Raw genomic sequence first — 12,062 nt, 5'->3', positions numbered from 1 at the left:
ACAAGGGAGGGGTGAGGATAGGTAAGACACCTAAAAAACTAGCTAGCATTTGTTGCCCTTAACGCAGAGAAACTAAAGCAGATACCTTAAAGCACTGAGGCCAATAGGAAAAGGAGACCAGGAACTAGAGAAAAGGTTAGATCAAAAAGAATTAACCTAGAAGGTAACACACACGCACAGGAAATCAGTGTGAGTCAATGCCCTGTATAGCTATCCTTATCTCAACCAGCAAAAACCCTTGTTCCTTCCTATTATTGCTTATACTCTCTCTACAACAAAATTAGAAATAAGGGCAAAATAGTTTCTGCTGGGTATTGAGGGGGTGGGGGGGGAGAGGGAGGGGGTGGAGTGGGTGGTAAGGGAGGGGGTGGGGGCAGGGGGGAGAAATGACCCAACCCTTGCATGCACATATGAACAATAAAAGAAAAAAAAATGCTTAAACCAAAAAAAAACCACACACAAATTTTTGCCTGCTTTTCTACTAATTATCTTGTTTACTTTGTAAGTTAGGGAGGTTAATTATAGCAATTCCAGAAATCTTATCATGAAATTGTTCTAATAATAAGTCTGCATACAGTACAATAATTATAAACTTCTCTCAAACCCTGGGAATTTACAAACACATTAAAAACTTCTTAAAGGTATAACAAAATAACAGCATACTACAGACATAAATTCATTTTTAAACAAAGTATTTGGTTCTGCAAAGACTCATGGTTGAAAGAAACTTTGGAATAATCTAGTTCATATTCCTGAAGTGTCAGTGGTTTTAGGTGCTACGTGGACCTGTGTTAGTGAAAGTTTTCTTTCTTTGGTGTGGTTGAAAAGAAAAATCTCAACTTGGTGATAGTTTACCTTTATTAGCTCTTAAACATTTATTATTCCCTCTTTTAACACAGAGAAAGTACACATCAAGCTTCAGATATTTTGGCAAGCAACAATTTCTAGCTAGTTAATATATATAGTTTATTATCTTAGTTTTTAAAAAATAAATTTTATAAGTTACTATTTATGATACTGGCTTTAGACTTACAGCAATGATGGTAAATTTCCCTTTAAAATATACACAAATTTTTAGCCAGGCGTAATGACACAAGCCTATAATCCTAGCACTCAAGAGGCTGAGGTAGTAGGATAGTGAATTCCAGGCCAGTCTGAGCTACATAGCAAATTTAAGGCCAGCCTACATTACATAGTGAGAACCTGGCTCAAATAAAATAAAATACATACAAAAATTTTAATGAGATGGAGAAAATATTAATAAATGTTAATAACAGAAAAACATTTTATAAAACTCAGTGATGTACAGATATGGTGAAAGTTATGAGGTCCTTAAATTTTAGGAAATACGATCAAATATGTTAAGGAAATTCTCCCCCATTGGAAACAAAATAATATAAATGAGCCTCTGTTTGTGAAAAGACAGTAATTATTAACAACCATATACTGGAGCCAGAACTCTGGGGCCTGAATCCTGGCTCTACCACTTACTAACTGTGTAATTTATGCATCTAGGCCTCAGGGTCCTCAATGTAAAGTACGAATACAATAGGAACCTTTCACTAGTGTTTTTGTAAGAACACCAGAAGAACAGTGTCTGACACATATTGAGTGCACAAAAATATTATTCAGCTAGTTAAAATTTTTTACTTATTAACTAAACTACCTCAGCTAGTTAAGGTTTTATATTAAATACCTAATTTCCTTTGTAAGTTTACTGAAAAGAGGCTGCTCAGTTTAAAAACTATATAATCCTGATAAAGTGATTAGTTTCACTACTAGGTTTGGAATAACACACTTTAAGAATCTGAGGTTTTTTTTTTTAACATTTAAAATTTTTTAGTTTTATTTTTGAATTAGCATATGTTAATATGAGGGGATTTCATTGTGATACACACAATGAAATGTGTGTATATACCCATGTACAGTATATTTTTGAACAAGTTCACTCTCTCCATAAGAATCCTAGTTTAATGAATATATTCTATGAGTAAAGACCTGTAAGTAGCTACCTATTGCTGATGTCTTAAGGCCAGAGGAAAACAGGAACAGAACAGGATGAGCTGATAGGGGAAAGAAGGGACAGTGCCTGGAAAAAGCTAATAGATTCAGAATGGGACATGGGGACAACAGAGGTAGGTTTTTTTTAAGTAGGGAGGAAGGAGGTCTCAGAAAATAAGATCTCAAGAGAAGAAGAGAATCTAACCTTCCTTAATTGCACAATTATCTAGAGTCAGGACTACTTAAAATTGTGTACTGATTAGGTACACAACCGCCGGCTAGTATTTTTTTAAAGTTCTCATATAATGAAAGTAGTCAAATATGATACCTATCCCCTTTAAAGAGAGACAGAGCTCTGAAACAGAATAACCAGAAGAGAAAACCTTTGAAAAACAGTAATTGAGTTATAAAAAAAACCCTAAAGTAGGAGTTAAATCTCACCCTCTTGCCAGTTTTGTCTTAGAGAATTAACCAATGTTTTCCTGATTTAACACATATTTATGATTCTGGTTGCAACCTCAAATCTAAACTACTAGGGTTTATAGCAAAATAAATGACATGGATTTCTAAATATTAGATGTTCTTTTTTTTTAATGTTAGCAATTAATTTCCATAGAGGAATGCAAAATGTAAATTATGCTTCTGTTGCTGAAACTGGGAAAAGCAAGAGGGGTTGGTTTGTTTTTATTTTTGTTTTATGAATAGAGAGCTAGCCAGAAGCATTGTGATTTGTATCTGCATAGAATGTACAGTTTTACACATTCTTATATATATAAGAATGGTCATATCACTTTCCAACATTAATAATTATCTGCTGATATTTAATTATTTTAAGGCACACTGCATTTATGTCTCAGCAAAAGCATAAGTAGACTTCTCATTCTGGTAAGCCTTTTAAGAAACAGCCCACAAAACAGGTGGAAAGGATAGTATGCATTCACTGATATTTGCCTTTATCTCACTGCCTCTAAAACACTATGTAATGTAGTTTTATAAAAACACAAAATCTGTAACTTAAAAAATTAAGAAGTAGAGATAAGTAGGACAACCTTCCTCTGACACCCTAACTTTACACGAGTTATTGCTGAGTGATAATTTGAGACACTGTGTCTTAGCACATTTACAGATACTCATTTATGGTCACATGGTTGGTCAGAATTTTCCAAAGAACTCTCAACACATTATTCTTAAAGGTCTACTGTGGTGGCTCATACCTGTAATACTGGCTACTTAGGAGACAGAGATAGGGAAGATCAAGATTCGAGGCCAGCCTGATCAAAAAAGTTAGTGAGACCCTATCTCAACAAATAAGCCAGGCAGTGGTGGTACAGACCTATAATCCCACACGGGAGGGTTTAAGTGGCAGGATTAGATCTGCCCTGGCTAAAAATGAAAGACCTTATCTGGAAAAATAAAGAAAAAAAGGCAGTGGGACTATGGCTTAAAGGTAGAGCACCTGCATAGCAAACGTGAGGCCTTGAGTTCAAAACCCAGTATTGCCAAAAATAAAAATTAAAAAGGTCCACTGCCATTATGCTTTAGTTTCTAATACTAAGCATAGCTAACAGACCTCAGTATAAACTGATGTTTGGCACAGGGGCAAAGGCTTTTTCAGAAGAAAGAGAGCTGTATCTCGCCATGCACAGCAAATCATATTTTTTCACTGTTGCTAAGTCTGACCCTACTCAATGTGTAAGGTACAGAGGTAAGAGGCCAAGTAAACGTGTTGTGATGATTCCATAAATGCACACTGGATAAGAAAGATGCAATTCTAATCATGGCAATGAGTGTTTTGATGTCAGGAAGTAAACTGTTTCCAACCGAAAACAATCTAAAGAGAAATGATTAGGGCTGACAGGGAGCATTTAAGTACTCTCTGCTCTTCTCAGAACACCACCCACTAAGCAGCCATTAAAATCAGAACCATTCTCTTCTGTTTTAAAAGAAGCTACAAGTGTATTTTGCAAGCAAGTTTGTTTGGGGACAAGATCCGGTAACAACATCTACTGAGGAATAGTTTTCCAGATCCCAGCATTACTTTTAAAATTAGAAATCTGATGCTTAGTTTTTGAGTTGGGAAGAAGAGAAACTAAGTGCATCTCTTTTTATCTCTTCTTTTTTTTTTTGTACTTTAAACTACAATGAATCTAAAATGAGGGAGTTAATAAATTCCTCCCCTCTTTTTCTTTTCTAAGGCTATACTGGAGATGAAACCAGCACTCCACCACTTGAGGCCTCCTACCCCCTCTTTTTTTTTTAATTCCTGGGGCTTGAACTCAGGACCTCATGCTTGCTTGGCAGGTGCTCTATCACTTGAGCCATGCCCTAAATCCTTCACTTACTTTGTCCATGCTGGCCTTGCCTCCAATAGGTGGGATTACAGATGTGTACCACCATGCTGAGTCCAATTTTTTGTTTTTTATTTGCATTTGCTATCCCATAAACTATTTGCTAATTTTGTCCTTTTAGTTGAAAGCAGTAACCAGCTTTCAATAAGTGCCTTTCAATTACACGAATCTATTAAATTTATTTTTTGCCAGATTAAAAGCAAGATATTTCTTTTAAGCATTTGCCAGTATTTGAGAATTTACACATTAGTACATTCCCCTTTGGTTATTCATTTATTTATTAAACAAATGACTTATTACACTCCCACTAATGGACCTAATACTACACTGCTCATTGTGGAGACAAAAGTGGATTTTAAAAAGCTCTGAACCAGGTGTGGTGGTACATACCTATAAACCCAACACTTGGGAGGCAAAAGTAGGAGGATCTCAAATTCTAAGGCAACTAGAGCTATACAGTGAGACTCTGTCTCAAAAACAAACAAACAAAAAAACCTATCACCCAGGAACTTCATTGTCTAGTAGAAGAGAGGCAAAAAGACAGGTACAGAATACATGAAAACTTAGGCATAATGCCTCCAACTCATTTGGAAAGAGCTTAGAAAAAGAATGAAATACTCATATGGTGCAAGAATGACAGGGCAAATAGAGCAATTCGCTAAAAATCGCATCTGATAAAATTGTTCTTTGTATAAATTTTGTGTAATTTATAACTGCTTTTAAAAATGTTTTTAGAGTGTGAAACAATTTAAAAGTGTAAAGGTTTAAAACTGTTAGGAACTTAATATACAAACACTTGACATCTATTATCCACCAATGAAACCACAGACAGGAAGTTAAGCAGCAAGTGAGCTGTGCCAGAGAAAGAAAGTCACTTCCTGCTGAGTAGCCTGGCTACTCACTGGGAGATAGGTTTTATTCCTTACTGAACTACCTAAATTATTAAGATGACATTTTAAAAAATTTTATAGATGTGACAGCACTCTGAAAATATAAAATGGAGCAGAAACCAAGGCTTTATAAGCCATCACAAAAATATTATCTGAGTTATGAAGCTAATGTTTCAGTTAACAGTATTCTCAGATTAAGTAATAAGCATTTTAACGCCTTAATTATAGTATAATTTTCACACCATAAAATAAACATTAAACTTTTATTGCAAAATATTAAGGGTGTTTTCTTAGGAAGAGCTGAGGCTCAAAGATTTTGCAATGAACAACAAAAATCTTAAAATGCTGTTAAATTTAAACCATAGGTCCTCCCTTCTCAATGGTATCAACTAAAACTTTTTGAGCAAGAGGTGAAATGACTATTTTAAATTATTTTTCTCAACGTTTATTCATTTTTCAGAAATACTCATTAAGGAAATAGATACTGCTTAACCTGACTTAAACACTACACAAAGCATAAATGTATCAAACATCCCTTGGCACTCCATAAATATCTACAATCTAAAAAAATTAAATTTAAAAATTTAAAAAGAAACAATCATATTATAAATGGACAAAGAGTATAAAAAATTCAAAATAGGCCAGGCACCGGTGACTCACACCTGTAATCCTAGCTACTCAGGATCAGAAGGATTGCAGTTCGATTCCAGCCCAGGCAAATAGTTTGTGAGACCCCATCCGGAAAAAACCATTTAAAAAAAAGGAGAAGAAGGGCTGGTGGAGTGGCTCAAGGTGTAGGCCCTCAGTTCAAGCCCCAGTACTGAAAAAAAAAAAAATTCAAAACAGAAAACAAAAACCATATGAACCTCACTAATAGAAAACTGAAAATAAAATTTCAATATTACTACTACCAATCAAGATATGATGAAACATCATCTCATAAATCACTGATGGAAGTGTGAGCTATTTCAACCATTTGAAAAGCAATAGGACAATACCTGAGGAACTTTACTACTGTTACTATTGGATACTGAAATTCCAATTCTAGGAATTATAATATTATACAAAGATGTTCATTGTAATAAAAAGCTGGAAATAGTCTAAATGTACAAAGCCAAGGAAATGGACAATAAAATTACCTAGGTGATACGAAATATTATGTAACTGTTAAAAGTAACAATTATGAAAATATGTAATAATCTTGAAAATACTTTATTATGTTATACAAAAAAAAGGATGTAAAATGTATATTACTGATACAGCTATATAAAAAATTGAAAAGACTGGAAAGAAACATTCAAAATATTTACAATGACCACACAGGAGTGTGGAGACTATTCTCCTTTCTACTTAGGTCATTTTCTTTTTTTGGAGATGGGGCCTTTCAATTTTCCCAGGAATATATTTCTTTAATTTCAACACTTAAATTATTTTTGTTTTGGTTAAACACTTTGTACTTGCAGGGTAAATATATCTTCAGTGTTACTCTTCTTGAAACTAATGCAAAAGCCAATATTCACTTTGTTAACTAAGTTCAAAAATTTGACTCAATTGTTTTCGTTTGAAGAAGAAAATACATAAATTAGGCAAATGCTCCCAAATTATAACAATTCACTTAAATACTTTCCCTTTTTCATTGGATAGCATTATTGATTCCTAGGTAGGAATATTCCTGCTTTTTAGATCAAAAGACTACAGTAAACCAAGATGTAGATAACAATCTGAAAACTAAGGCAGTTCTCAAGATCTTGAAGGCTAATATATGCACAAATTCACTTCTCCTCTTTCGAGTAGCTAGATGTATAAGTAAAACATAGAGAACCTGTTGTTTGAGAAAAATTAATGTATCCAATTCAGTATAATCTCCTAATAAGAGTTAATGGCCTTAGCTAATGGCCTTAGTTACTGGTGGCTCACGCCTGTAATCCTATCTACTTGTTGAGGCTGAGATTGGGAGGATTGTGGTTCACCGCCAGCCCAGGCAAATACTTCTCCCAAGACCTCATCTCCAAAATAACCAGACCAAAATGGACTGAGCTGTGGCTCAAGTGACGAGCACCTGCTTAGCAAGTGCAAAGCCCTGAGTTCAAACCTCAGTTCCATTAAAAAAAAAAAAAAAGACTTAATGGCCTTCAGGAGGTAGAAGCTAGAGAAAATTTCCTATTGCTTCCATCCAGTTCAGTGTTTTATCAATAAATTGAAGGAAATAATCCAAAACAAAAGACCCTAAAGTATAAATTGATGAAAATAAAATCTGTTGATTGAGAGAATTCTTGAGAAGTGCTATATTTCAAGTTTTTAAAAAACTTAAAACTTACTAAATTTTTTGTTAGGAAATAGTTTAAGACTTATAAAACAAGCAAGAATAATACAAAGAACATACCATATACCGTCAACAAAATTCATCTATTTTACCCCATTTGCTTTACTATTTATTTTCTACCCATACACACACATGCAAATAGTCTTTTCTTTTGTTAACCATTTGATGGCTAGCTATATACATCATGGCCCTTTATTGCCAAATACTTCTTAGAAGTATTTTCTAAGAATAAACACTCTTGTAAAACCACAGTAATCAGCTTCAGTAAATTTAACATTGAAACAATCCTTTTCTCTATTGCTTCTTGGCCTTTTAGGTAAGATCAAGTATAAAAACAAAGCTTTTCTCTAATCATTCATTTTTTTATCAACTGATCCAATAATGTCCTTTATCATATTTTCCCCATTCAGTATAGAACAGTTAGGTAGTGGTTAGTTGTCAAGTCTTTTTAGCCTCTTTTAATCTAGACCTTCTCCACAGCTTTTCTTTGCCTTAAATGACAATGACATTTTTGAAGAATATACCCCCCATCTTTAATAATCAAAGATATCTAACTTGGGGTGTATCTGGTGCTCCCTCATGACTGGATTCAGCTTATGCATTCTTGGCTGGAATATAGTACTATAACATAGTGGATGCATTCTCCTCTGAGTATCATAGATATCCATCTACCCTTCATTAATGATGTTAATTTTGATGGCCTGGTCAAGGTGTTACCTAATTTCCCCACTTATAATTACTAATTTTTCCCTTTCAATTATGTTGGAAATACTTTAAAGCCACATAAACATCCTGCTTCCTCATTAAAATTGCCCCCAGATTTAGGATCCTTTGATAATTCTTGACTGATCTAATCCTGAATATCATGGTTGCAGAATGATGACTTGCTGACTCCAGTACTTTTAGATTTACCAGTTAGCACTTTACATTCTCCTCATGATTTCATTTTCCTTCTAATCATTTTAAAATTCATTTAGTTATTTTAGCACTCAAACTGACCCAGATTTAGTCAGCATTTGTCCTGCAAGTTGGTTCAGCATCCTTGTGATACATATCCATTTTAGGCTTGTCTGCCATTTGTCCTGCTCCCACCCTGGATTAAGCCATTTCTCCAGGAGTACTAGTACATTTTAAAGAATTAAGAGACTAACATCTGGACATTATGCATGCTTATTACCATATGCATGCTTCTTTTCCTTTTTAACAAATAGAGATAAGAAATGTATGTATGTAGAGTGGGAGTGTAGCTCAGTGTACTGTGCTTGCCTATCATGCACAAGGTCCAGAGTTTGATTCCCAGCACTACAAAAAAAGAATTGAAAAAGAAATGTATGTATGTGTATGAAAAACTTATACATATGCCAAAATACACACATATGCATATAACATGCCACATATACATGCATGTAACACATACATGAGTACATTTTTAAAGTTCTAAGTCCATACCAATACCCTTAATTGCAGTTTATTTGTATGGGCTTCTCTGTCTTCCCCTGTTCAATAACTGTATATCCATATTTCTTCAATAAAGACCTTGGCTCCAAAGAACATGTACTCATTTTCCTAATCCTGTAATACACCTACAATTGCTTCAGAATTGCTTTACCCATACTACCAAAAAACCAAATCTTCTAAAAAGAGTTCACGATTTGTTTGTTATTCTCCCCTAAACCCCTAATAGCTCATATTACCCAAAAGAATATATATATACATATATATGTTGAAAGTATATATATATATATATATATATATATATATACACACACACACACACACAGTGTGTGTATGTATGTGTATGTGTGTGTATAATACTTGAATATGTGTAAATTACTTGAATAAGTTCTTTCTTTTTCCCTTCAGTGTGGCTGTGGTATTTGTGTGAAATATAATTTGGTTCATTTGTTTCAGTTTGCTTTCAGTTTGAAGTTTTTGTACCTTCTCATTCTTTTTTTCCCCCATTGGAGTTTGAACTCAGGGCCTCGCATTTGCAAGGACACTATAACTTGAGCTACTCCCACAGCACTTTTTGTTTTAGTTTATTCTTCAAATAATATCTCAAGCTTTTGGCCAGATCTGCCTCAGACCAGGTAATCCTACTACCTCAGCCTTCCAGAAAGTTGGAATTGCAGGCATGAACCCCCATCACACCCAGATTGTTTTTGTTTTCCTTTTGTTTTTGGTTTTTTTGGTAGGGCTAGGATTTGAACTCAGGACTTCATCCTTGCAAAACAGGTACTCTACCATTTGAGGCACACCTCCAGTCCATTTTGCAGATGGGGTCTTGTGAACTATTTGTGCGGGCTGGCCTCGAACCGTGATCCTCCAGATCTCAGACTTCCAAGAAGCTAGGATTACAGATATGGGCCACCGGCAGCTGGATCCCAGACTGTTTTTCATGAGATAGAATCTTGCTAACTTTTTTCCCAGGCTGTCCTCAACCATCATCCTCCCATCTTCACCTCCCAAGTAGCTAGGATTGTAGACATGTGCCACCATACCCAGTCCTCCTTTCCCATTCTTAATGATTTTATTGTTTTGAATATACAGAATAATGACATGATATCAAAAGTAAAAACTACATACTCGGAGAACTATCATTCAATTCAATATCCTTTCTGCCCCATTCCATGTATCCAACTTCATTATTTTCTAATGTATCCTTTGTTTTCTTTTGTAAAGATAAGCAGATAATAGATATGCTTTCTTATTTCCCTTTCCGTCTTACACAAAACATATACTCTATGCCTTTTTTTTACATCTAACCTTTCTGGAAATCATTCCATGTCAGTTCATAGAGAGCTTACTTACGTTTTTCTTATAACTTTGTATTTATAAGAAATGGAGTTAGCATTCCATTAATGTATGTACCATATGTATTTAAACTAATTGCCTATCGTTAGACATGTAGGTATTTTCCAGTATTATGTCATTACAAATGATACTACAATCAATGAATAACTGTATATATGGATTTTCATACTACTGAAGATGTATTTTCCAGATAAATTCCTAGCAATGAGGATGCTGAAAGAGTAAGCACACATGTAGTTTTCTGTTTTCTTTTTGTTGTTTTGAGATAAGGTCTATGATGCCCAGGCTAGCCTTGAACTCATGGACTCAAGGGATCCTCTTGCCTTAACTTCTCTAATAGGTACATGTCACCAAGTCCAGTTACAGTTTTTTTTAATATTGCCAAATTCTCCTTTCTAGGAGTATTATATTTTGATTCAAACTTATCTGGTAATATACTGATACCCTGACAGTCCTAATGCAGCTCACTAATATAATTTATAATGCTGGAATTCTCCATCTTGCTGCTATGAACTTTTATATTTTCAAAATATCTGGAGAAAGAAATTACAAAGTTACGTTACTTACTGAGTGGCGTTGTGTCAGGAGGTGGAAAATTCTCGGTAAAATTGACATTACATAAATCTGTGCTACAGCAGCAAAAACGGTATGTTCCATTCTGAATTGAGGGAGGAGTGGTAGTTACGACACATTCTTCATAGTGACACTCTTGGGGATCTCCAATGTGAGACCAACATCCTGTAAATCAATGTTAATAAAACAAGTTAGGAGACAATATGATAAACAAAAGGAAAACAAAAATCAAGAAATAACTGCAATAAATATCAGAAAATAAGTATATATAAGTTATAAACCAATCTTTCAAATCAATGAAAAAAGAAAAAAACACATGAAAAAAATGATAAAGGATACAATAGACATTTCATGGAGAAAAAAGCCGTCAACATAGGTTTTTTGTGTGTTTGTTTTTGTTTGTTTTGGTGATAGTGGAGTCTGAACATAGTGTCTCATGCTTGCTGGGGAGGTACACTGTCACTTAAGCTAAGTCTCCAGTCCAGCAAAAGGTTTAACTGCATCATTTTCTAAGAATTATTAAAGCAACAATAAAGCTGCCAATTAAATTATTATAGATTTAAATTATTCTAGAGTTTAAAAATAATAATATACAATCATAACAAGAATTCAATAACAAAGACACTCTTATACAATACTGGAGTGACAGTAAATAATGATATTTTTGGGAAGTCGCATAGCAATTTTTATGCAGAGCCTTTAAAATATTCATGTTTTATTACCTAATAATTCAATGAATCTATTTCAAGGAAACAATCAGATACAAGCAAAGATATATGTTCAAAGTTCTTCACTGCAGCATTACATATTAAATGAAAGCCTGAAAACAACATAATGTCTATAATGTGTAAGTAGACTGTGTACATGTATACAGTGAAATATTGTGCAGGTTAAAAACATTTTCAGAGAATATTTAAAGACCTAGGGAAAACGGGTATGAAATTATTTATGCAGTATCCTAATTCTGAAAAAATAAAACACATGAACACATTAACATAAAGGTACATAGAAAATATAACTTAAGGGACAAATTAATATAGTAAAAATATTTTTTAAGAGTATGGAATTGTAGACCAGGTACAGTGGCTCAAGCCTGTACCCTAGCTACCTGGG

At 34.1% G+C, this 12,062-nt stretch overlaps 1 protein-coding gene across 3 annotated transcripts in view; it reads right to left on the bottom strand.

The window, feature by feature from the left end:
* The window catches only part of Bmpr2 (bone morphogenetic protein receptor type 2), a 211,875-nt gene that overhangs the window by 81,456 nt on the left and 118,357 nt on the right, over window positions 1-12,062 (bottom strand). For all 3 annotated transcript variants that reach the window (XM_074071437.1, XM_020159702.2, XM_074071439.1), the window contains exon 3: window positions 10,944-11,114. In XM_074071437.1, coding sequence (XP_073927538.1) covers window positions 10,944-11,114 — 171 coding nt within the window. The remainder of the gene's footprint in view (window positions 1-10,943; window positions 11,115-12,062) is intronic.

Source organism: Castor canadensis, chromosome 4, assembly GCF_047511655.1.
Source record: "Castor canadensis chromosome 4, mCasCan1.hap1v2, whole genome shotgun sequence".
Classification (NCBI taxonomy): domain Eukaryota; kingdom Metazoa; phylum Chordata; class Mammalia; order Rodentia; family Castoridae; genus Castor; species Castor canadensis.
The sequence above is the reverse complement of the archived record's forward strand: the minus strand, read 5'-3'. Positions and strand labels throughout refer to the sequence as shown.